Source organism: Hippichthys cyanospilos, chromosome 4, assembly GCF_059441005.1.
Source record: "Hippichthys cyanospilos isolate Australia breed blue-spotted pipefish chromosome 4, RoL_Hcya_1.0, whole genome shotgun sequence".
In the NCBI taxonomy this organism is placed as follows: Eukaryota; Metazoa; Chordata; class Actinopteri; order Syngnathiformes; family Syngnathidae; genus Hippichthys; species Hippichthys cyanospilos.
In genome coordinates this window covers 23,431,401-23,458,834 of record NC_142372.1, presented here as the reverse complement: position 1 = coordinate 23,458,834, position 27,434 = coordinate 23,431,401, and the positions used below count along the sequence as shown (strand labels likewise).

Here is a 27,434-nt window from a genome sequence, read left to right as displayed (position 1 = left end):
TTGCAGCGTTTTGGCGGTTGCAGTTGTGTTGTTTGGAGCGTTTTTCGAATTGCTTTTGTTTTATGTAGGTTTTAGTTTGCCGAAAGCTAAACTGTTTTGTTTCATTTTTTTTTTAATCCGAACTTCAAAATAGAGCTTATTTACCTCTTGAACTGGCCCAGGGGGCCCTTCATTTATTGCTTTTTGTTTTAGTTGTTTTTTGGTGATATTATTTTATTGTAGTTGAAACGTAATGTCTGAGGCGGCAGTAATGTGCCATGTAAACGTCTACACTGCCGAAAATACGACAGTAGAAGACACACTACGTCATCCAGCGCCTCTTCAACCCGGAACAAACTGTTTTAGTTGTGGCGATGCACGTGAGTTTGAATATAATGTCGCTATAATCCACAGCCATTTCAATGTATTGTACGTCGCTACCTCCCATGAAGTCTTGTGTGGAGCCAATATCAGTCGTGTCGTAATTTAAGTTTGTTTGTCTCTTTTATACAAATTTGGGTCGCGAGTGATCCCACCGGCTGGTCACATAGTTAGCAGCTTTGTTTTGTGCAACACTGATGGCTTTGATTATCATAATACACTGACTATGTATCATCGTCGCTCTCATATTGTGTGTGCTGTGTACCTTTACCTGTAGGTTTCGAAATGGGGCATACCAGTTTGAATAAGATAATTGAACTGCAAAAAAACCCAGCCAATATTAGAAATCTTTGCATATTGGCGCATGTTGACCACGGTGAGTTTAGTCTTTGACCTTCCCATTCATTTTACTTCATATTTTGATCATAGAAACTATACAAGAGTAGTAAAACATGTTTCTCCTTAAAGAGTAGACCCATCCAATTATTAATGCAGTAAGCACATTACAGTAATAACAGTATTTAGCACTACATTGACTTGTATTATCTGGGATGGAACCTTCCATCCATCCATTTTCTTAACAGCTTGTCCATCTGTTAAAATTCAGTTCACCACTTTCAAGTTCGACTGACATTGGTTGACAAAGAAACACATGACAAGCTTGTCTTAAAATTGTTATGATATCAAAATGTTTCAATCCACGATCTCTATGTGTTCAGGTAAAACCACTCTTGCGGATTGCTTAGTGGCAAGTAATGGTATCATATCAAGTCGCCAGGCAGGAAAGGTAAGATTTTGTCTACATATATCCTGTGTGTGCCGTAAAAATGTTCTCGCTTCCATGTTTACAAAAAATGGAAAGCCAGATACTTGAGGTGTCAAAACGAATCCAGTAGTTAATTATCAAATTAATCAACAATTATTTCACGTACTCATGACGCAGCATCAGGAGCAATTTGTGATTCAATATCTTGCTCAAGTTTACGTCGACATTTCCTTGTTGGGAGACTAGCACTCAACTGCTGAGCCATGCCACCCCCATGAATTTATTATACCTTCTGCATTGTAATGGAGGTTTTGGCAAATTAACATTTGTAATTTATAATGACTTTCAGTCAAATTCAGTGGAATTGAAAGCTTTCTGAGAACACCCAATCTCTCACACCACACTCTGATGCCGTGGCACTTTAGTTGGTAATCAATATTCATTATAACGTGAGTCTTAACTTGACCTTCTATCCGTGTCCTCCATCATGCTCTCGCTTATGGTAATCTTCCAGCTAAGGTATTTGGACAGTAGAGAGGATGAACAAATCAGAGGAATTACTATGAAGTCCAGTGCCATCGCTCTTCATTACCAAGAGGGTAAGAAAAACATTCAGCATTATTTCGAGATATGGAGTAATTCTGCCAGTATTATTTACACGCTATCAGAAATGTTTGCATTATAGGGAGTCTCTCTTTCCACACTTGATGCCTTTGTAAATTCAAGTTAAAGGACGCCTAAAGCCAAGATGTTAAAAATTTTCACTAACAAGCGCAGTGTATGTATTTTTTAATCAGGAATATGATTTTTAGCTTGCATTTCAATTTTATCTATTTGCTTTGGAGAAATCAGTAAATAATAAATAACTTCCAAAACGCCCTCTGGAAATGCCCCCCACGGCTCTGATGAGCAGTGGCCGTCCATGCCGTGTATCTCCTTGGTAAGAAGACTCTTCAAACCCGATTACTTGGTTGCATTGGTATTTGATCAATGTCTGGCGACTGTGGCAGTGGACAGTTAGCTGTGCTAGCTAGGTAGCTCCAGGATTTAGCATACATGCCAGAGAGCTGCTGGCTGTTGTAAAAACTTTAGGGTCCCTTAAATGCATGGAAACTGACCAATCGCCACCAAAATTCACATGCACATTCCCACTCTTGTGTACTTTATAATCCCAATAGTTTTGATTTTTTCAACCAGTAATGTTTTTTACTTAACTCTGCTCACATTTGCTGTAAAAAATAAATAAATAAATAAATTAAGAAAAAAATCCCAAATATTGTGCCAATCATTTTCGGCACCAAAAATAGGAACACAATTAAAGCAAGCGTTGGTTAGGGGGAAAAAAAAAAAGACTTTTTTTTTTTTTTGACCAGTTCAGAGCTGGTTTGTGTGACATGTACAGTAGCTCGCTGCTGATTGGTGAGAGCAGGGGGTAAGAGCCTTAAAAAAAAAAAAAAAAAAAAAAAAAAAAAATATATATATATATATATATATATATATATATATGACTGATAAATACCCTTTTTTTGTCTCTGTCAGGTGATAACAATTACTTACTGAATTTGATTGACTCTCCGGGGCACGTTGACTTCTCCTCTGAGGTTTCCACTGCTGTCAGACTGTGTGATGGCGCTATTGTTGTTGTTGATGCTGTGGAGGGAGTCTGCCCTCAGGTATGATTTTGAGTATTTTCCAGTTTCACTATTTGGCTTGATCTTGCTTACTGTAGAGTAGGCTTGTGCTGATAGCTGGATTGGCGGTATGTTGTGATTTTTTAAAAGTCCTATTTATTAAAAACCATCCAAATCTGTCAAAACCGTTCTTTTGCTTCCCGCATCACCTGCTTAACAGGCAACTGCACTGTACAGCCGTAGCCTCCTTTCATTGCGTATCATACGTGAGTCCTCTTCGGCTGCAGCAGCCTATGACATTACAGTTGCTGTTATCCGTTTTCTGCTTTGCTGTAACAGTATCTGTATAAGTTTGCTACTGCGCCTAATACTGTGGCTAACATGCTATCATATGCTACTTTCCTGGAGCGTGCTATGTGTTATCGCTCAAAGTAAGATTGGAGGGGGGGATTAAGGCGCATGTGGGTGTGCAGAAAACGCTCGTCATCATGAAAGGAGTCCACATTGTACTATTTATTATTTGATACGTAAGTAGTTGGAGTGGTGCTAGGTTAATTTTATCGATCATTTTTTTTAAAAATATGGTTGTTCTGTATATTTATACTTGCATATTTGAGTTTTAATTGAATGTGTTCAATCAGAAAGAATTCAAGTATACATTTATTGTTGAAGAAAACCAGTTTTGCTCACTGAAAACTTGTTCTGATCTGAGCTTAATTTTCATATTCTTAATATTTGTTTTGTCTCTACCGTCATGATAGACCCATGTTGTGCTGCGACAGGCTTGGTGGGAAAATATCAGGCCAGTTCTGGTTATTAATAAAATTGACCGACTTATCTTGGAGCTTAAGCTTACCCCTCAGGAGGCTTATACTCACTTGCAAAAAATCATGGAACAGGTGAGGATCGAGCAATTGTCTATCACAGTGGTCCCCAACCTTTTGGTGTTCTAAAACCCACATCATGCTTCTCCCTATGTATGTAATATCAACAGCGGCCAGAGGCGGCGCCAAAAAACAGATAAACCACAAACGTATGAACTGTTAAACTAAATCGTCTCCAAAACATTTTTCTGGATGCAGCCCACACGGCCCAGTGGGCCTGGGCCAGGGGTTGGGGACCACTGGTCTAACACACCCCATTGTAGCCTTAAGAAATATTTCAACTACAGTACAGTGATGCTATTACTGTATGTATTTTCTTTGAGGTAAATGCGGTCACAGGAACCTTGTTCACATCCAGAGTGATGGAGGAGCATGCAAAGAAAACAGAAGAAAAAGGAAGTGAGACTCCGTCGGGAGATCAAGTATATGACTGGAGTGCAGGGCTAGAAAAGGCTGATGACTCTCATCTCTACTTCTCTCCGGACCAAGGAAATGTGGTATTTGCCAGTGCTCTGGATGGATGGGGTTTCAGGTGAGCCTTGTCTAGTTTCATTTTATGTATTTGTTAATATTTTATATGTTGTAGGTAAATTTGATTCTGCATTTGATTCTTCTTTTTCATTGCAACTATGAAAAAGTTAGCAACCAGCTCAAAAGTTAAAAAAGAAAAGCAGGTTTGTGATGTCCAGGGGGGGCACGGTGGACAAATGTTTACATGTCCGGCTCCGGCATTCCCGTGTGGAGTTTGCACTGTGTGTCCATACCCGTGTGGATTTTCTCCTGGTACTCCGGCTTCCTTCCACAGCCCTAAAAACACACATAGTAGGTCAATTGAACACTGAAATTTCTCTTAGGTATGTGTGTGTGTGTGTTAGAGTGGTCATTAATTTCCGTGTGCCCTGCGATTGACTGGCAAACGGTTCAGGGTGTCCCTCTGACATACTTAGTCAGTTCCAACTTTGAGTTTGGATCTCCACCAATCCTTAACACTAGTTGCCAACCAAGGTGGGCGGCTAGAAGGATCAGACCTCGCAAAGGGACCCCATTGCCACAGCGGGGTCTCAAGATCAACACAGATGGGGAGGACCGCGGGAGTAGCTCTGTAAATATTCATTGTCACCGTGACATCTGAGTGAGAGCAGAAGCCAGGCCCAACCAAGAGAAGCGGCTGGAGGGGACAACTGTGTCGCAGCTTCAGTGGCGGGAAGAGTTACATACCGTACAAACACTTCCGCGTGCCTAAATTCAGCACCGCCATTTCAAAACCAGATTGATTATGTGAGAACCAGAATAATTGTCCTGGTTTCACTCAATTATCAATTTGTCTGATGCCAATCCTAGTGGCTTGGTCTTGCCACCTTCACTAAACTGCATGTGGCCAGACATAGTCACGTTGGGGCCATGGGCCCCCTTTAACTCCAGTGCCACCAACAAGTATTTTCATCATGTCAAATACTTAGGTTGTGACAAGAATTCTCATGTGCTTTGTGTTTTTTTTTTTTCTAATGAATGGATATATGACACTGACACATGATGGCCAATGGTCCTCTTAATGGGATGGTGTGTAAGATTTAGACCGTTTTTCATTACATACAGCAGGAGGTGCTGCAGGTGCTGCATTTACCATTGTCTGTAGCTATAAGCATGGCCGCCTCCTGAGAAGTGCCACCCTCCATGTAATCTAATTTAATGATAACTAGACCTATGATTATATTTAAAAAATATGGTTGGTCATTAGGAACACATTCATTTGCAAGTGTTTGAAATTTGAAATCATTTAATGTATTTCTGTTTAATGAAATACAGTCTAAATCTTTCACACTGTCCCTTTAATATTAAGCCAATGCCAATCAAGCACTCTAGTAGTGGAGTTATATATACGGAAATTGTGATATTGCCAACATATTTTTATTGTTTTTATTTATGTTTTATCAAGTTAATGGACTGTTAAGAGGTTTTAGATGCCACTAAAAAAAAAATATTCGTGTCAAAGTCACTGTTGTACAGAAAACTCTTGTTTTCACAAAAATTACTCAATCAATTTTTTATTTTGTCCAAAATAGCTTAGTGTCAATCAAATGACCTACTTTCAAATAGTGATTACTAAAGAAATACATACACGGAATACAATTCTTAATTACTGTTTTTTGGTGTAGATGAAATCCAAAATATTTTGTCGTCAATGGAAGATGTGTCAAAATACTCAAAATCAACTGGCACTCTTGGGGGTTGCCTTTTTGGATAAGACCTGGCACTGAAATAGTTACTGTAAAAAAAACAAACAAAAACAATAATTAAAAAATTGAAATCATTTGAAAAAATCTTTGTTAAATCTTTTGTGCAATTTGTTTAACTAGCTCAGCTGCAGCTGGACAGTGAAACAAAAATAACTCTCCTATTTGTTTACATTTGCCTGTCATGATGTTAAGTTTGTTGCAGTCTGCCCAGTTCAAATAAACCATTTTGAAAATATTAAAAAGTTATACAAGGCATTATTTTGTATCACAAATTTTGCAGAAATCTTGCCTTGCCTTGTTCTTGTAGACTCAATTTTGTGAGGCATCTCTTCTCATTGGTTTTGTGTCCTGTCAAACGATGTGGAGTAATATTGAATTACATAGAATGACATACAAAGACCTGGAATAAAGAGAACATCCATCCATGCATTTTCTATCGCAGCTTATCCTCACTAGGGTCGCTAGCTTGCTACTGCCTTATCCCAGCTGTCTTAGGGCAGTCGGCTGGGGTACGCCCTGAACTGGTTGCCAGCCAATTGTAGGGCACACAGGGACAGACAACCATTCGTGCACCCAATCACATTTAAGGACAAATTAGTGTGTCCAATTTACCTGCCATGCATGTTTTTGGAGTGTGGGAGGAAGCCGGCGTGCCCGGAGAGAATCTACGCGGGCTTGAGGAGAACATGCAAACTTCACACAGGAAGGTCACAGCCAGCTAGAATTGAACTCAGGACTCTGAACTGTGAGGCAGATGCGCTGACCACTCTACCAGGAGCCACCCTGAGGAGAACATGGAAGGAGCGATTCCCATTCCAAAAGGTGGAATGGGTGGAATCAATCAAAAAATGTAGAAAATATTTTTATGACTGAGTCAAATAAAAAATAGCACACGATATGTATTAACCATAAATTAACCAACTTTGCTACATGACTTGGTTGTTTTTCGAAAACAGAGAGGGTTGTTACAGTTTAAGGGGCACGTATTAAAACTAATAAAATGTGTGTTTCTGTAAAAGGTGTTAATTTATGGGACGATGGCTTTAAAAAAATGGGAACCATTTGGGAAAAAGGAACCTGTGTTCAGGGAGGTTTAAAATGAACAAAAATGTATGAGTCAGTCATTGACATGAGAACCTGTAGAAATTTCCGAACTGTTAAGAGGTGTGTGTTTTTGTTTTATAGTTGGATACATTCGGTTAATTACTATATACAAATAAGCTAGTGTCTAAATTTAACATGTCGGTTAATATAGGGAACAAGGGGTAGGACTATTCGTGCTTCTGCTGAACTGTAATACCTGTAGATGGACCTGTTATTTCTTTTTGACATAATCATAGTTGAGATATTCAATGTCAAAATGTGCCCATGAGTTTTGGAAAAAGGTTGGGATTTAGTATCTTGCGTCAAATTTATTTCTGTTGGCAAGCATTTTGACCAGGACCTTTTTTAACTTGAGATTTTGCAATTTTTATTATTTGTTTTTTACAGCATCCAACATTTTGCCCTCATGTACAGTGAGAGGATTGGCATTAATCCAGAGATTCTTCTCAAAACCTTGTGGGGGGACTTCTACCTCAATGCAAAAGCTAAGAAGATCATGAAGGGAGCTCAGGTAATGTCATCATGGTGCAACACTCATTTAAGTTAATTTTATAGGTTTAAGTTTTAAAAATTAAAATTCATTTTTAAAACACGAGTGTACAGTACGGTCATATTATTTAACACAACTCTCATTGCGTGAAGGCTGAGTATTTCACACGTATGCTATACACTTTCAACCTTAATTATTTGGGAAGGCTTAGGCCTTCACATACATGCTATTTTTATTCTGTTATCAGAAAAATAAGATTCACTGCCATTGAGAAGATTGCTTAGGAGTAGAATAAACAAGTTTAGGTCAACAGCCACAACTTTTGACTTTTCAATCTCGTGAGTAACAACTTGTTGCTTGAGTGCGCTTTTTCAAATGATCACACACTCAACTACAGTCTAATTAAGTCAAATGTTGACCAGGGACAAAAAACTAAGAGCTTACCTTACCTTTATTGCCCAAAACCTGGCACTCTTGAACACAAATGAACTTTTGTTCAAAAACCATAAATATCATCAATTCTATCTGTTTTAAATGAGGTATTAAGTCCAAAATTCATGTCGCAAAACACAGTATAAAACTTCTTGTTTCGAGTCGTTTACGTGTACCTTTGGCCACTGCCCACCCTTGTCAAAAAATAGATGAATTCCGAATGGGAAATATACGTGTTCGCAACAAACCAGAGCAATTGCTTTAATGTAGAATATGCACCTGCTGTCTCACACCACACCTATCCCCAACCTCATTGCACATATTTTCGGGCCCCCAAAAAGTTTGTACTTCAATTAATTGGTCTGTGGTGAAACAGGTTGGGGACAACCTCCCTGATACAGTTCATGGTTTTTTTTTTTGTTTTTTTTAGGTCAAAGGCAAGAAGCCTCTCTTTGTGCAGCTTGTCTTGGATAACATTTGGAATTTGTATGATGCTGTTGTTACTCGTAGGTAGGTTATAAAATCTACTGTTGAAATTGTAAAAATCAACCATTCTTACAACAGATTTCATTATCCATGCCAAGTTGTCATTTTTTTTTCATTCACAGAGATAAGGAGAAGATTGAGAAGGTACTCGCCTCGCTTGGTGTCAAGGTGATGGCCAGGGATTTGAATCACTCTGACCCTAAAGTTCTTCTTTCTGCTATATGCAGCCAGTGGTTGCCAGTGTCTCAGGCTGTTCTCTGTATCCTTCTTTGTTAGATAATTAACTCATTGGTTTTCTGGTCCTGTTCAGTCAACATTTTTCTTTAACACTGACTGTAGCAATGATATGTAAAAAGCTTCCAAGTCCACTCGATATAGCGGAAGAGAGGGTGGAGAAACTAATGAGTGTAGGAGTGCGCCGATTTGACACCTTACCTGAGAGGACACAGGGACTGAAAAATGGTATGAATTGGAATATTTATTTCCTTTTTTTTTCTGTTTTTTTTTTGTTTTATGTTTTGAGCCGTGGTTCTCAAAGTGGGGTCCATGAACCCCAAGGGTGTCCATGGCCTGACTGCAGGGGGTCCATAGAAATAAAGTGGGTTTTTTGCAAGTGATTTAGTTCTTTTAACAGTTAAAGATTTGTGCCTCGTTTAGCTTTGTCTTTGTTTTTGGCGCCGCCTCTGGCCTTTGTTGATAGTGTGCTGTGTACCTTGATAGAATATATATATATATATATATATATATATATATATATATATATATATATATATACACAATTCTGTAATATATGTTATGTATAGTATATTTGTAAAAATGTAATAATTTTGAAATTTGTCAAAATGCATTTTGCGTCTTATGATTGCTTGCTAACGAGGCGATGAAGCCAGCAAAGCTAAAGTGGCATTTTATTTTATAATGCTGTTTTTGACTAAACAATTGGCAGCAACCTTTTTAGGAGAAATTGACTCGGTCTGTTATAAAGAGGCGTTCAATTTTTATTTTCTAAACTTCAGTATCGCAGAAAAGTAACAAATATACTTGAATATGTTGCTGAATAAAAAGGTCGCATATGTTTGGCTTAAAAGATTTTTTGTTTGTTTGTTTCCACAAACATTTGCAATAGTTGACGCAAACATTTTCATTGGGGGTCCTTGAAATTTTGCTTTCTAAAAGGGGTACCTGATGCCAAAACTTTTGAGATCCCTGATTTAGTACCCATGAAACACACACGCTTTTAGATAGACTCCAGGGAGAGGAGGAAAAAGGGTTCACCGGAGCATTGTAAATCTCTTACCTAGATTTCTTAATAAATAAATGAATTTGTAATAAATTGGAATTTTAAGTGTAAACTATGATTATAGTCATGTTTGGTCAGCTACAGGGTTCACTTTAATTAGACTTCCGGGCGTCGCTAATGTAACCGCAGGTCTCTTTGAGACTACAGCCAAATGGCTAGGAAGGGATGAGATAACATTACAGTTAATGTATAAGGTTGAATAATTTAAGATTTTAATTTAGGATTAGTAAATATGTAATATAATATAGTATAAATACTTTTCACATTCAAAAAACTCAGGCACTTCACCGTTTTTCACTTAACGTGTGGAGGTTCCGGTCCCAATTATTTGCGAAACCAATTAACCCCCCATTCTAGAGGCCCATGAGCTCAGCCCATGATCTTGTCAATTTCATGGCCACAACAAACTCAAGATGATTGAAACAGACAAAAGTCAAACTTAAAGGAACAATGTGTAAGATTTAGACAGTTTTTCATTACGGACAGCAGGAGGCGCTGCATTTACCATTGTCCGTAGATATAACAGACATGGCGGGCTCTGGAGGAGTGATGCCCCCCATGTAATATAATTTAATGATAACTAGACCTATGATTATATTTAAAACATACTGTTGGTTGTAAAGAACACAGCTATTTGCAATTTTTTGAAATTTATAATTTATTTTATTCATATTTATTTTTAATGGACAAAAAAAAAGACAAAAAAAAAGAAAAAAATGTCTAAATCTTACACATTGTCCCTTTAAACATGGTATCAGATATCGTCATTCTGCACTGTATGTCTAATGAATATTTTATGTTTCTTTTTGGTCTTTTATTTTATGCTTCTTTTGGGTGTTTTGCAGCATTTCTCCAGTGCTCAAGCAATGAAAATGCGCCGGTCATAGTTTTTGTTTCCAAGATGTTTGCTGTTGACACAAAAGCCTTACCTCAGAATAAACAAAGGTAAGTGTGAAATGGTGTTGGTAAATGACTATTATTTTTATTTCATTTTTATATTTTATTATTTTAAATATCATAAAGATATGGATTTGTGTATACAGTGTAAAACTCGCAGGGTATAGGAACTAAGCAGGTTTGGAGATATCTAGCCCTTTTTTAGGGGTGCTTCAACACACTCAACATGAATAATAGCGCCCCTAAAATTTTGGGAATCTCAATATTATCATTTTTATCATACAGTACAGGCACAAATTGATAAAAAGCTTATTGTACAGATTTGAAAAGTAAGCTTTTAACAGCAAAAATACAATACACCCAATTTTGCTAAGTAATAGTTTATCCACCTCACCCCTCTAGCCGCTGCTTCAGTGTGCCGAGCTGTGTTAGCACCACAGTACCGCTGTATGATCATGTAGACTGAAAATGTATGTTATGTTTTTCAACACATTGTCATTACTAAGCTGCTGTTTGGATTTACTGTTCGATCAAATTTGCTTGTAAGGACTCCTCTTTTATTTTATTTTCTTTTTTTTCTTTTTAAGTTTTTCATTTTTCAAGTTAGGAAACATTACAGGCAGCCAAACAGTAGACCTACCACTGCCCTTTTTGATTGGAATAGAAGAAACACGCTTCTGTGTTGTGTATTTGTAGATAAAGTTGACAGTTTTTTTACTTTTGTCACGCTAATTGACAGATTCGTAATTTTGTCTGTGCATTTGCAGATTTGTGTGTATGCTTTCGTGTGTAGTCTATAATTATATTGGATGGTTAGGTGCATGGATGGATGTTTTACTTGTCTTTGTAAACTGTGTGTCTAAATGCAGACCATTAACTCAGGCAGAGATTGCCCAGCGCAGGGAAATTGCAAGGCAAAAGCATGCTGAAAGGGTGGCAGCTCAGCAGGTAGCAGCAGTAGGGCAACAAAGCCAACCACTGAATGTTCCCGTGGAAACAGGTACATTTTACGCCAAGCTTGGTTTATCTTTTGTTTTCTTTCTCATTCAATTTCTTTGCAGTATTTTTTTTCCCCTGAATTTTAATGTTATCTTCCCACATCACAGTTTGTGACCATTTTTTGTTGTGTTGTGTTGAAAGACATTTGTGTTCAGTCAGTCAATGATTTTTCAGACGACAATAACATAACGAGAAATACGTTGTGTGTTTGCATAATATACTGTTATCTACCAGACATCTTCTAATTGTGCATGTTTTCAATAAATGTATTGTGTCCAATAGACCATTCTGATTCTAATCATAATTTAAAAAAAACAAAAACACTTGATTGGATTGTGTATACAGTGATCCCTTGTTTATCGCGGGGGTTACGTTCCAAAATTAACACGTGCAAAGTGAAATCCGTGAAGTAGCCAGCTTTATTTTTTTTATTATTTTACAATGTAACACTACACTATAGAATAAAACCAAAAATCAAAACTTGTTTTAAAGCCCCAAATTTGTTTAAACGACGCGACTTGAGCTGGGTGGAGGCGGAGGGGAGCAGAGACGAACGCGCAGAATTTATTTATTTTCTTAAACGAGAACTTTTCTCAAACTAGAACATATCACCGGTGATTTCCTTCTTTTTAATCCATAATAGAAGAAGCCTCTCCATTTTGTTGTCGATCGAGGTCCGTCCCCTGGCAAGGAAAGTCTTGCCCTTAGAAGATTGCCGAGCGGTTACGGCCAAACTCACTAGCAAGGTTAACTATGCGTGCGCCTCCTTCATATTTTCTTATTATCTCCTGCTTCATTTCTATTGTCAACATCCTCTTACTTCTTCCTTTACCGCCACTAGCAATTTTAGAAGCAATGTCTAACAGATTGCAAGAGTTTGCAAAGTCTTCACAACACACCGACCAGCTGTGCCATCAAGCTAGATGAAGGCGTTCGGCCAATAGCAATATCGGCATTTCTGTGATTGACGTGACGCCGGCCAATAGCATATCCGCATCTCCGTGACTGAGACGGAAACTGTTACCTTAATCGACCAATAGCATATTGGCATCTCCGTGACTGACACCGTGACTGAGACAGTGACTGTGACATTGTAAGAGCAATAGCATATCGCCGTTACCGTGACATGTGAGAACATTTGATTTTATTGATGCAGCAAAGTAAAAAAAATAGTAGGGACACTTTGACCGGCATGTTGGATTGTTCGTAAGACGAAAGGTTTGTGCGTAAGAGGGGGACAAAAAAACGCCGCGGTCCATGTTCGTAAGATGCAAAGTTCGTAAAAGAGGGAGTTCGTAAACCGGGGGTCCACTGTAGTCATGTTTTTTATCCTCTCAGAGAATCACCTTGAATATTTATTTTCTCATTCTTGGCAGGTGAGCTAGAAACTCAAGTGATGAAAGAGAAGGAAGAAAGGGAAACCTTCATAGCATTTGCCAGGGTCTACAGCGGGGTGGTGAAGAAAGGACAAAGAATATTCATTCTTGGACCCAAATATGATCCTGCCCAGGGCCTGAGCATGGTAAACAATATATTCTCACAAAGCTTTAGTAATAGCCAAATTAATAAAAACACAAAAGGAGAAACTAGAGATGCTGTATTATCTAAATTTTTCAAAAAGAATTATTCAATATTAATAGAAACATATCAAGCATGGGAGAAAAAATAAACTCCAAATTGGTCTTAGGTGTGTTAGTGAATGTCAATATTTGATTGTTTATGTATGCCCTGCAATTGGGTGGCAACCAGTTCAGTGTGTACCTCATCTATTATCCAAAGACCGTTATCTCTGCTGTCTTCTTGCTCCGGCACCCCTTGTAAGGACAAGCGTTTGGATGCAAAATGGATGATTATAACCTGGGGCCAATAAGTACTGGGCAACTCAATGTAAAGGTTTAGCAATTTCAAAAAGATTGATTTGAAATTTTCATCATAAGTACGCATCAAGTGTGAGAGTTCAATGTGAAAAAAAAAAAGCACATTGCATGTTTTTGAAAAAAATCTTGTAGTTGAAATATATTGGGCAGCCAGCGAACGTTGCTGCCTGACTCGATACGTGTTACAAATTTGCTGCTCAAGACTTTTTGCTCTCTGCCCGAACACAGTTCCAACCTGCATTTTGTGTAAAGTCTGTGGTACACATAAGCACTTTTTCTTCCCCAACTCTGGATTTCACTTTAGCAATTTATACGCTTAGTGACTCCTCCTAAGAAGCACTACTTATTAGGGTACTTTATTTGTTATCGCGGAGAGGATTCTCACAACACAGCTTTTTTCGCTGAATGACATGCATGAATTCCGTTCAGCTGCATAGCTCGCTAGTTTAGCCCCGAGCATTGAGGTAATGACTCGAAGGACCTATAACAAGGTATTTTATAGTTTCCACAGTGTAGTATGTGCATATAAATTACATTTGGTACACTGGTAACTTAATGTATTAATAAATAAGAGTTTTATAATACTGATATTTATAAACAGGAAGAAAAATGGCTTGTTTGCACAGACCCCAGCCCTTACCATGTGGATGCCTTGCCCCCTTGTCACTCAATGTCACGGGCCACGCAACATGCATCCATCCATTCATCCATCCATCATCCTGACCGCTCGTCCTCACGAGGCACACGGCTGATTGTGACTATTCCAACAACAAATAATGAGGATAAAACTAGGTGTTTTACTGACATTAAAATGCAAAACTGCTTTTGAAAGCTAACAAGCAATTTTGGTCCCAAAACATGGTAACGCTCAGCCTTAGCAGCTGCGGCAATGATTTAGGACTGCCGGTCTGCCACTGCTGAGTGAATGTATTTGAAGCACAGGTTGGATTACCCTGGAATTAATGTTTGAAGCGTTTGTGCTTTCCTGTTTATGCTGCTGCTCCCACAAAAAAAAAAAAAAAAAAAAAAAAACTTTTTGCCTCAGACATTCAGTCAGACATCCATAATCAATTCAATATAATTATTTCAAACCACAACAATTTGAATAAGTTTTACCTTGTTTTAACTGTCTTTGAATAAGAGTCTCATCATCTCATCCTCACTCACCAAACAAACATCCCTAAAAAAATCTATATACTACTACTATAATGGTACGTGCCACTATTGAATCATTGAATCAGACAGTTAAATTTACAGTTGTCTTTTGTCTGGAACAAGAAGAAATTCCCAGAATCTTGTGATTTTTTTTTTTTTTCCATATGTGTATCCCGGTGAGCCAATTCATATTAGCTTGACAGTAAGACTTGTGAAGAAGGGGAAAAATTGTGACTAAAGGTGTGATTCTTTGGCAATTCATGTTTGTGTACTTGTTCCTTCTTTTGTGCCTGCCAGCTGCCTGAACAATGCAGTCCCTTTGACAGTTTACCCGAGGTGCCTCATCTATCCTGCTGTTCCATTGAAAATGTCTACCTGCTTATGGGCAGAGAACTAGAAGAGCTTGAAGAGGTTCCCTCTGGCAATGTGCTTGGTACAGTAGACAATTTTATTACTTTTTGTTTTTTAGCTGTTTAATGATGTGTTTACAAACAGCACAAACACAATAAATGGCCTTTGTGTCCATATTTATGTACTTCTAATAAAGACACCTAACAAACACTGTAAGTTATGTCAAACTTTTCTTTACACCCAGATACAATCAGCCAGAATGAGTTTCTTCTGCAGGGCGTCCAGGCGGCCCCTTATACTGCGTTCAGACCCAACATATGAAAGGCGAAAAAATTGCATGTTTTGAATTGGTGTCAATGTAATTCGTGCAACATGGCATGAAGGTGCGTTTGGCGACGCGAAGGTCACGTATGGCGACAAGAAATTACGTTTATTTCGCTCGTCGCAAAAAGTTAAAAAGTTTTGCAACTATGCAACTGAGAGAGGCAACACAGCCAGCTGAGCTTTCAATACAGAAATGGAGCCAACCAAGCGCATTCACCTGGCTTGTAGAATGGTGGAGGAGAAACTAAGAATACTTGGTATCTGCAGTATTTACTTCCATTTCTGACAGCTCTCTAGTGAGGTGTTCCAGGCATGTCCCACTGGGAGGAGACCCCGGGGATGACCCAGGACACGCTGGACAAACGATGTCTCTCGGCTGGCCTGGGAATGCCTAAATATGCCTTCACATATTTACTTAAATCTTAGATTATCAAACATTATACAGTAACTGTACTGTTATCCCTTCCCGTTTGCTTTCCTCGGCCATAGAACGGATAACATGGAGTGCCAGAGTTGCCTTCAGAGTAAAGTGGAGCTGTTCTCTTTTTGTTGTTTACACACAAAGTTAACGATGTATCTGACATTACTACAGTTACAATAAGTGTTCTGAGTTTTTACATATAAAAATAAGTTTACCTGGCAAAATCAGAATGCATCACTTGTTTCAAAAAAGTGACTTGGTATTTTTAAATAAGGCCAAAGAATTAAACAATGATCATTTATTGCTTGTGTCGGGCTGGAATCTCATATCACATTTTGGTGAATTTCATATTTTTAAACCCGTTCTGACATTTATGATAACAAATGGCACAGTGATGTACAGTATATCTTTGTCAAAATGTGTTTATGTCAAAATGTTTTTGTTTATTAATTGCTCACATACTTTTATAGGTATAAAAGGTGTAGAAGAGTTTGTTTTGAAGTCAGCTACTATTTCCACCACTCCTGCTTGCCCACCTTTCACCCCACTCAACTTTGAGGCATCACCCATTGTTCGAGTTGCCATAGAACCGAAACACCCAAGTATGTCTTTGACATTCCCCCTTTCTTAAATGCATACATTTTGAATATATATAACCCTTTCTTTTCATTGATGCAACAGGTGAGATGCCAAAACTTGTGCATGGGATGCGTCTGTTGAACCAAGCAGACCCCTGTGCCGAAGTGCTAATCCAGGAGACAGGCGAGCATGTTTTGGTCACTGCTGGAGAGGTTCACCTACAACGTTGCCTCGATGACCTCAAAGACAGGTATGGATGAGAGCGTCATAAGGAACTCCTATATACTGGCATATCTAAAAAAAAAAAAAAAAAAATTGAGATAATACCTGTAATCTTTCTGTGGCATCTTTTCATGAATTCAATTTTAAAATATCTATAAAGACCCAACTTGAAATGTTTGAAGTGATTAGATGCATAAGAGATACCTTCACGCACCTTCACACTGTTATACTCAAGTCTTCACCATGATTAAGACTAGGGAGCTTCCCAAAGACACCAGAAATAAGCTTGTACCACTGCACAGAGCTGAGATGAGTCAAAACTGCAATTAGTAAACAACTTTGCGAGAAAAGATCAACAGTTAGAAATACTATTAGCTAATGGAATATGTATACATCCTAGGAGTGGTGCTCCATGAAGGCAGCTGGGAAATGGCTTCCCCTACTGCACAAAAATCATGTAAAGGCCTGTCTGAAATATGCCAAATACCATCTGGACGATCCAGAGGAGGGATAATGTGATGTGATCCGATGAAACCAAAATTCAGCTTTCTGGTTTAAACATCACTCGCTATGTTTGAAGGAAGGAAAATGCTGAGTTGCATCCCAAGAACAATATCCCATCTGTGAAGCATGGGAGTGGAAACAACATGCTTCGGGGATGCTTTTCTGAAAAAGGGACTGGGAAGACACGTATCTGTATCAATGGCAAGATGAATAGGGCCATCTATGGTGACATTTTGGATAAAAACCTTCCTTTGGTCAAGGTGAAACATGGCTTGGTCTTTCAGCATGATAACAATCCAATCCACACAGCCAGGACAACCAAGATGTGCCTTCATAAAAAGCATGTCAAGGTTCTGGAGTTGTCTAGCGAGTCTCTAGACTTGAACCTATTCAAAAATTTGTGGAGGGAGTTCAAACTTTGTGCTTCCAAGCGACATCAAACGTCACAGTTCTAGAGAAGGTAAAAAAAAAAAAAAAACGTTTCACATTGTCATAACGGGGTATTGTATATAGAATTTTGAGGTATCAGATTAATTTAATATAGGTTGGATTGAGGCAGTAACATGACTGTGGAAAAAGTGAGGAGATGTGAACCCTTTCTGGTTGCACTACTCACAATAAGTTAGAGATATTATTACCGGTACTCTTATTGCAGGTGCTGAGTGCCTGCTTCTGGTGACTTTTGCTCCACTGGTCACTTTGGAGAGGCTCAGAGCTGTTGCCCCTCTTGTCCCCTAGAACCCTGCGACCCAAGGTCAGAGGTCTTGGGGCTGGCCGTTGATTTCCCTCAGCAGCTCAGTCTAACAGCTACTATGGGGTCGATCTCCTGGGTTTATTCCACCTTGCCTCGGGCACAGAATGCAGTTTAAACATGTCAGACATCAATGGCAGCAACATAAGCATTATTTTGTTCAAGTGTGGAAGGAAAGTGCCCTAGATCAAGGAGAGACTGCAGGGAATCCAAAACAGCAGGAACAGGACAAGTCACAGTGTTCACGTCATGGGTCGGATATCACAAGACGAACAACTTCCATCTGTTCTCATATAGCAAACGAGTGGAAGGCGTCCATGAGACACTCAAAAGCACCGTTGCATCGACCAGTTGCAATGACCAGTAACAGTGAGGTCACGAAGAATTAATGGAATGAACCTTTATGACAACGACCTCCAGCAGATGGGGAGCAGCAACATCCACACAAGAAAACCTGGCAAAAGTGGCGTCGACCAGGAAGCAGCGGCACAAATATCATTCAATTGTACCCTTCGGCGGATGACTGCCATTGTCTTGGAATCTTTGTCTCTGCGTTGTTCGCGCAAGTAGGTTCTGAGGGACAGATTTCTGGGTAACACAGTCTTTCACCTTCTGAAGGTTTCTTATTTTCCCCAGATGGGGTTTTTCCTTCTCCTTCTGGCAGCTATGTTCAGGGGATGCTGTTGTGTATTTTTGATGTTCTGTATGACTTATTTTTCACCTGTCAAACCCTTTGATGATTCATGGCTATACAAATAAACTTCATGCGTTCACTCAGAGGTCTGTATTTACTTTTGTTGGTAGGCATTCTCGTCCTGTGCTTGTGTGAAGGTTTATTACACTCTTTTTCCTTGTCATCTGTTCAAACATGCTCGTTACTCTTCCACGAGTAGTCAAATTGTTTGCTAATCATCTTACGTGGGATATTCTCTACGCTAATGACGACTAGACCAGAGCGAATAAGGTAGCCCTTTGCTGTGTCTTACACACAGTCCACCTGTGTGTCCACCTAACATCCACTTTTTGTCATTTTTGTCTTCTAATGGCTTGTTTAAGCACGAGTCCAAGGACTGAAGGAGATAAGTCAAGTCTTTTCCCTTACATTATGCGTCAAACGTTTTCAGAAAATAATATCCACACAGCCTCTTTGTTGTTAACAAAGAGGCTGTGTGGATATTTTTTTTCAGTTGAGCGGCATTTGACCAAAGTGCATTTTCACGATGTTCGTGTGAAAAAACTCTAAAACGGATGCACATTTAAGCCTTGTAAATGAACTGATAATACTTATTTCGCATTAGAATCAATGTGATTCAAACACAGATATGTCAAGAAAATTGGTCTGTTTTGAGTTGTGGGGATAGGTCAACCCCCCCAATATGCGGGATGAAAAATAGGAAAAAAAAAGGACTTGTACATGAATAGGGTAGTTGTCGTTTTATTGTCATGCAATACATTAACAATTGTTGCTGCAATTGGTTTGACATAATTTTTTCTGACGCATACACAACAACAACAAAAAAACATGACTCAAATTTATTATAACATACTGGCATTACTTGAGGTCATTTTTCAGGTTTTGGCATTTGGGTGAGCGAACCACACTCAGACTCATGCAGTGAGTGACCTTAACCCCAATTTGGATGCCATTTGTAGAAATTAGAATGGAGAAGTTGGCGTCTCGGCTCAAAGAATTGATTGCTGAGTCATTTGAAGCTACATTCAGATTTTAATGCTATGGTCTCAAGGTCGATCACATAGTTTAGTGACCTGCTCGGAAAACAATTATCTGCACACTTGAAAAAAAGAATACTGCAGACACTACAATCTCCTTCTCCCCTCTTCAACCAAGTGCCCTCCGACTGATAACATAAAATGCTCCCTTCTTTTCTAACGTATGGGCTGAAGGACACTTGTGCGCAACATACACAAGCCCTTGCTAAGGAAATGGCAGAAGACTTTTTTTTTTCTCCTCCTCCTCATCCCCTGTGTTATTCTTTTCTTATCTAAGAACATTGAGGCCTACTCTTGAGGCTGCATGTCGACAGGCCTTGCAATAAAGATCTAACTATCGAGCTAGCTATCTAGACTATTGTACAGCAGCAAGTAATTATCTTCTGTCATTTTGTTCAATTAACATACTGTAAATTTTGACTTGTTTTTTAAAGGTTTGCAAAAATTGAGATTAGCGCATCCAAACCCATCATTCCATTCCGAGAGACGGTTGTGCGCCCCCCAAAAGTGGACATGGTGAATGAAGATCTTGGCAAACAGCAAAAAGTGGCCGTCATTCACCAGGTGGGCGAACCTTTCTGAAATTATACTGCATGTAAAACCGTGGCTGATTCGGTAGTTGAAAAGCACGGGTTATGTTTTTAAAACCAAGTGAGAAATGTCTGTCTTTTACAAACCCAATTCCAATAGAATTGATAAGATGTGTAAATTGTGAATAAGAATAGACTACAATGATTTGCAACTTATTTTCAATCAATATCCAATTGAATACACAACAAAGACAAAATATTTAATGTTGAGACAGTTGAGCTTAAATTTTTGGCAAGTATTAGCTCATTTGGAATTTGATGCCTGCAAAATGTTCCAAAAAAGGCTGGGACAGGTGGCAAAAAATACTGGGAAAGTTGAGGAATGCTAATCAAACACCTGATTGGAACATCCGATCGGTGAACAGACTAATTAGGAACCGGTGAGTGTTATGGTTAGATATAAAAGGAGCTTCTCCGAAATGCTCCATCAGGGGTGAGGTTGTCTCTTTGTGAAGAAGTGTTTGAGAAAATAGTTGAAACGATTAAGGACAATGTTCCACAATATGCAATCGCAAAGGGTTAACGGATTCCACTATCTACGTTTGATGATACAGTATCTTCAAAGGGTTTTGAGAATCCGGAGAAATCTCTAAGTTGAAAACCACCATTGATTGCACATCACCAGCGATCCTTCAGGCAAAGCTGCATCAAAAACCAACATCAATGTATAAAGGATATCACCAGACAAGCTCAGGAACACCTCAGCTAACCACTGTCAATAAATACAATTTGGTGTTACATCTATAGATACAGTACAACTTAACTCTCCTATGCAAAGCAGAAGCCATTCATCAACAACACGGAGAAACGCTGCCGGATTCTATGGGCCCACGCTCATCTCAGGTGGACCGATGCAAAGCGGAACAGTATTGTTTGGTCTGATGAGTCCACATTTCAAATTGTTTGCAGAAATTTGGGACATCGTGTCCGCCAGGCAAAAGAGGAAAAGAACCACACTGACCGTTATAAACGCGAAGTTCAAAATCCTGCATTTGCAACGATATGGGGCTCTGTTTTCTCTTAAAGCACCATTGACATTCAATACACAACACGTTTATAAACGTTTTTTAAAAGCATAGTCCTTGCGTACCAAACATATACACATAAGTTTGTTTTTTTCTCCCCGTCACGGCCCATGTCATAAGGTGAAAAAACCATAAGGCAGGGACGTCGTAAACTGGGCGTCCACTGTACTAATAATCAACTTTGTTTTCAACAATTATATTTGCTAGAAACAAAGTTAAATCAGTTTGAACGGTAAATATTATGTCTTTGTAGCAAATTCAATATAGGTTAAACATGGTTTGCAAATCATTTTGTTCTGGTTTTGTCTCACACATTGTTCCACATTTATTGGAATTGGGTTTGTAACTGTAAAAATTACCGGTAGTTTTAAAAATTGGAGTGCTTTGCAATCATTGGGAAATAAAGCTCAATTCTCCAAATCATATGGTAAATGCACATCTACACCATAGCACTTTTATCTACACCATATATGGTGCTTTCAAAGCACCTTTCAAAGCCACACATTCACCCATTCAAACACACTTTCATACATGCACCACTGGGAGGCTGCTGCTGCCACGCAACTTACTGCCTTTGTCCAGTAGGGTTCAGTGTCTTTCGCAAAGATACTTTGACGGGTTTTAGTCTGCTTTACTTTTCATACAAGTTCTACACTTATGTAGTAGCATTGTTTTTAACGTGCGAGATCTGCATTCAGCAGCATTGTTTTTAACATGAAACAATGTTATTTAGCGCTTTATCCAGTTCATTAACAACTTTTCTCATATGCAGTTACTAATTTGTGATAAATGCAAATAATGTTCCCGCTGTGATTGACAAAACTGTAGACAATTTCGGCTGACAACAATAAACAAGTAAAAATCATCGTATGTATTTTCCTGTACGATAGGTAAAAGAAGAAGGTTCTCACAGTTGTTCTTCAGATACCCTTCATGTTGACAGTAGTGGTTTGGTCACACTCACCACACCAAATAAACTGGCCACTGTCAGCGTCCGGGCAATCCCCTTGCCAAAGGGTAAGACCTAATAACATACCAATAATTTATAACAATTATTTCCTAGTTTCCATTGTTCTCACTGCTCTTCAACAAAGTAGGCACTATGGGTGTTTTTGTTTGTTTGTTTTGAACATATGCTCAGGCAATTTGTAGTCCTATTGAGCACATTTTTTCATAATCTGATTTGTCAGCTCCGTTTGTCCATTCAATAATTCATCCATTCATTCGTTTGTTGAATGTAGTGATCTTGCCCCACATCTAGGTTGCCTGATTTTAATATGTATTTACTTTCTACCTGGGCAACCATGTGGTTCGGACATGGGTCGAGTGGTTTGCGTTTTAAGGAATTTGGGTTCAAATCTAGGCTTTAGCCTTCTCATGTGGCCTTTGCAATTTCTGTATCTGCTCACGTTTTTTTAAATGTTCTGACTTTTTCCCACATTCCAAAAATATGCGTTTTATGTTCAGTGATGTTTTAAAATTCCCACGATCCTATGTTGTCTAGCTACACTTGCACCCACCACTACTTTGCAGTCACTGATCGTAGGGATTACATCGTCTTCACAAGATGTTGTCTGTGTACTCTAATATTTCATCCTGTTTTCGTGCGAAAGACTAAATCGACTACACTTATGTAGTGCATTCTACCTTAGGTATTCAAAAGCACTTTACACTTCCAACTCATTTACCTACTGAACACAACACCTGGAGCATTTGAGTTCAATGTCTTGCTCATGGACAGTTTGTTATGGTTACATGATCAGGAGATCAAACTCACAACCTCTCTGTTGGGAAATAACAGATCTACTACTGAGTCATGCCACCATGCCTCTTCTAGAAGAAAGTATTCAATACAGATTTCCATTTTCTTTGCAAAGTCAACCACCGTCTGACCTTCTGCATTGAATACCACACCAGCCATCACCTCATCACCTCCTGCACTAACATGAACATTATAGTCTGCACCAATAATACAGTACCTCTCTCGTTTCTACAAATGCCCTGCATTACTTCATCAAGGTCCAACCAACCAATTTCTCCTTTCCCTCTAATGCACATGCTCCATGTGGGGCATACCCACTAACAACGTTGAATATCACACCTTTTATTTTAGCTTCAGAGTCTTCACTCTATTGGATACTCTTTCACCCTCCAGGACATTACCAAAAAACGCCTCATTCAAGCTCTGCTGGCGGTCGTTAACCCAGGCCTTGATCAATCTGGTATGAAAGTCTTAGTTTTGATTTGCATATTTGATAGGGCAAAAGTTTTACGTCGTATGCCCTTCCTGAAACAACCCTCCTTATTTACCTGGGTTGTCACCGGCACAAGAGGGAACTGGCTTGTACTCCCTCGCGGCTACATTCAAATCTTCCTGAATAGATCCTTCATAAGAGAGGTACATGGTCATTATTCATGTGGGGAATGTCTGTTTTAACTTTTTCTTTGTTGTTTTCCGAAGGGTTTCGGGGAGAGACATGTATACTTCTATGTATGTATGTATTCCATGTATACAGTGGTAACATGAAAAATTTCTTTCAGAGGTGACGTGTCTTCTGGAGAAGAGCTCAGGACTAATTCGAACTCTCGAACAAGTCAATATGTCCTTGAGGGAAGGCAAGAATCTAGACATTACTGTTCGGACCATGGAAGCCATCGCTGACCTCAAGGCCCAATTGGAGCTTTTGCTCCAGGGAAGGAAGTGGAGGAATGCTGTGGAGAACATCTGGGCCTTTGGACCTCGCAGGTTTGAAACATTGAAACATATGAAACATATTTTTGTTCCTCATTATTTATATATATTTTTTATTTCAACCTATGCTATCTTGATCAAATTAGAAATGCATTCAGTCTTCATTCAGTTCAGTTATTCAGTTCCAGGCATGTAGAGAGGCATTTCAGTTGTTGTTTTTCTTTTCATTTTTATGCAGGCCTCTTCATCAGTTTTGTAAAATGTTTCTGTTGAACACACGGCTTGATTGAAAATGTCCTTAGTCAAATTATTTTTAATTTTCTAAGGGTACCATCATTTGAGCATGTCTGAAACATTTCATGAAAAAAATTCTTTAAAAAAAAAGTGTAAGTTTTTAAATGTCAAATGTCCGCCTCTACACAGCAGCGCTAAGGCAATTTTTGCCATGTGGTAAAGATGCTTTCACTTTTATAGTTCTTTCTACCCGCAAAGTGCTCAAACCACCTTTCACCAAGTGAAGGAGCATCAGGAGCAACTGGGGTTTCATTATCTTGCTCAAGGAAACTTTAGAGTTGCCATAGCAGCTCAGGGTTGAACCAGCCCGAGTCATGCCACCAACTTCAAATGAGATGCAGACAAACTATGCATGAAATAAGTTTCGACCGGTGAGAGTTGTTGAGATGACATCTGAAACCCATCAACTGGGACAGTAATTATTTTTCACTCTACGCCAAGTTTTAACAAATGAATTATAAAAATGTCATGGCACAGTGCTGCATAATTTAACAAGAAAAAAATAGAGTATACTGGTGTTGTGGTCTGATGTAGAAGCTGTTATTAATGAGTCCAGTTTTAAAAAAGTTTTTTAGATCAAAACTATTTTATTCAATGTAAGATGGACTGAATTTAATAAATTATACCAAGATGAATGTCAGCGAACGTAGTGGCTTTTTTATCTCGTCAGAGGTCATTCAAGGTCGAATGTGTTCGCCAAATGTCACCAGAGATCCGCCGGTACTATTCTTGTCGCGAAGCAATTTTGAACATGCGCAAACATTCAGAAACATTGCCTAAAAGTTCCTGTAGTGCTCGTCAAAATTTCTTGCAACACTGGCAACCTTGAACAACCCTCTAATGAGATTTTAACAAAGATAAAAAGCTGCTAAATTGGCTGAGTCACCATCGTTCGCCCCTCAGTGGGATAGGGCCCTTGATCATTTCAAACAGTCCCCTGTAAGGAAGCCTGAGTAGAAAATGTGCAATGGTTTGTTGGTTTGAACTTGTGAATTGTTGTTTTGTTGAAGGTGCGGCCCCAACATTCTGCTGAACAAACTGGAGGGTTATCAGCGTCCATCGCTGTGGCAGTGTCTGCGTCAAGAAGATAAATGTGGGAAAGATGGCACAAAAACTATACGAGAGTTTGACAACAGTATTGTCAATGGTTTCCAATTAGCGACCCTGTCAGGGCCAATGTGTGAAGAGCCCCTCATGGGTGTATGTTTCGCCATCGAAAGATGGGACGTACAGTCCTCACACTCGCCACATCAAAATAACTTTGACGAAAATTCCATGTTGCAAGAGGACTTGGCGAGCAAAGTACCAGAAACTACTAATGCAGCAAGCGCGCCTATTGAGCAAAGTGAAGCCAAGCGCTGGCAAGAGTCTACCTCTGCAGATTGCTATGGACCCGTTTCAGGCCAACTAATTGCTGCCATGAAGGAGGCATGCCGCCATGCTTTCCAGGCCCAGCCGCAAAGACTTATGGCTGCGATGTATACTTGTGAAATCATGGCCACTGCAGAGGTGCTGGGTAAGAGAGTGATAAATATTTTGCCCTGACGGTCTCAAAATCCATGATCACTCTGTGTTTTGGTGCGGTCTTACCCAGCATCTTTTTCATACGCAGGCCGAGTATATGGCGTTCTTGGGAAGCGAGAAGGCCGTGTCCTCCATGAAGAAATGAAGGAAGGAACTGAAATATTCATCATCAAGGCTGTTCTGCCTGTCGCTGAGAGTTTTGGTTTTGCCGATGAAATTCGCAAGAGGACCAGTGGTCTAGCGAGTCCACAAATGGTATTCAGTCACTGGGAGGTAAGTAATTCACCACCCACCACTTGAAATGATCTGGATGTATGCATAAATTGGTCATGAAATGTGATCTGATCTTTGACATTTTCTTCGACTAATCTGAATCAATTATATGCTTTCATGGATTTCTTGGACACAACATGTAAAGGACATAAACAAGCAGGGAAATTGTACAAAAAAGCAACAATGAGTACCGCCTACAAACAGGCTAGCATTAACTCTACTGTCCACTCTTGCTTTCACAGACTTGTATACAGTATACACATGGATTAGTGGTGGTGTAGTGTCTAGCAAAATTTCTTTCCAAGGGATAAGTCCAGATAACATACGTTTTGGGGACAGGCCAACAGTGTGGTCAACCTTGAGTTTTTATCACGTGACTCCCAATAAGGCTTCATTTAACCAAATTAGCAATCGGTTTTTCGAGGTGACACTAACTTATCCACCTTGATAACAGTTTTGCATGAGAATTTTTGCATGGAAACTCAGTTTTTCTCCAATCCAGTCGTGCCTATCTGGAAAATTTTGCAAAAAATCAGGAACCCACCAACTTCAATAAAGAGGATCCGTATTTTTCAGAATTTCAATAATGTAGATCTCCTCCACATCCTCTATGGACAAGATGGGCTCCACTTGTTCAAGTAATCCATGAGTCGATGAATTGCCTCCCATCCAGCGGCGATTGTCCCAGAGGGGCAAAAAACTGAGTAATTCCACGGTTGAATTTGTGAAAGGAGACTAAAATAATAATTGAGACTGTAAAGAGCACGGGGCGAAGTCATCAAAGCAGCAAGATAAGTGTGGGAGAGGAGCAGAACAAAAAGCATCCACCTCCATCAAAAAAAATCGAATTCAATGTGCAAAAAAGATACGCTGCACTTCATGAGGCAGATGACGGTCATGTGGTGGTTTTCTGAAAGTCTTCGATCTTTGACTCCAGCTCATGAAAAATGACAAGTATGGAAGACCAGGAAGCTTTAGAAACTGTAGCATAAGATTCTCACCTGGAGACAAAATCTCCTCCCCCTAATGTCTGACATGAAATCATACTCAACTTTTTTGTTGTACAGTTGGTCAATTATTACTAGTTATTTTTCTCTTTACTAAATGTCATTTTTATGACAATTTACCATTAATCTCCAACACTGGGTTTCTAGACTCACCATCAATCTGCTTTCCTTTAACAGGTGATCAGCAGTGATCCATACTGGGTTCCTACCACTGAGGAAGAATACTTGCATTTTGGAGAAAAAGCAGACTCCACAAACCAGGCACTCAAATACATGAATGCTGTCCGCCGCCGGAAAGGCCTCTATGTGGAAGAGAAAATAGTGGAACATGCGGAAAAACAAAGAACCCTAAGCAAAAACAAATAAAAAAGCAAAATATACTTTCGGCTTAGTCATTTGGTAGGAATCAAAATGCTAAATGGCTTACTAGCTTTGAGCTTTTTAATGTACTATCCTTTCAATCATTTGGCATTGCAAGACAAATGTTGGATTTCACCTGATTAAAGTAATGATATTTTTACTAAACAA

The 27,434-nt window shown here is 39.1% G+C and overlaps 1 protein-coding gene across 1 annotated transcript; it reads left to right on the top strand.

The window, feature by feature from the left end:
* Positions 1-317: 317 nt before the first annotated feature.
* On the top strand, positions 318-27,434 carry efl1 (elongation factor like GTPase 1). Its single transcript, XM_088413935.1, has 23 exons — positions 318-359; positions 638-736; positions 1,080-1,147; positions 1,641-1,725; positions 2,666-2,799; positions 3,519-3,656; positions 3,965-4,173; positions 7,370-7,493; positions 8,335-8,414; positions 8,513-8,649; positions 8,730-8,852; positions 10,536-10,635; positions 11,457-11,587; positions 12,963-13,108; positions 14,916-15,051; positions 16,185-16,316; positions 16,396-16,543; positions 19,936-20,065; positions 22,007-22,133; positions 23,658-23,862; positions 25,113-25,618; positions 25,715-25,899; positions 27,084-27,434. The coding sequence occupies exons 2-23, from the start codon at positions 646-648 to the stop codon at positions 27,270-27,272; spliced, it is 3,324 nt and encodes a 1,107-aa protein (XP_088270061.1). The 5' UTR covers positions 318-359; positions 638-645; the 3' UTR covers positions 27,273-27,434.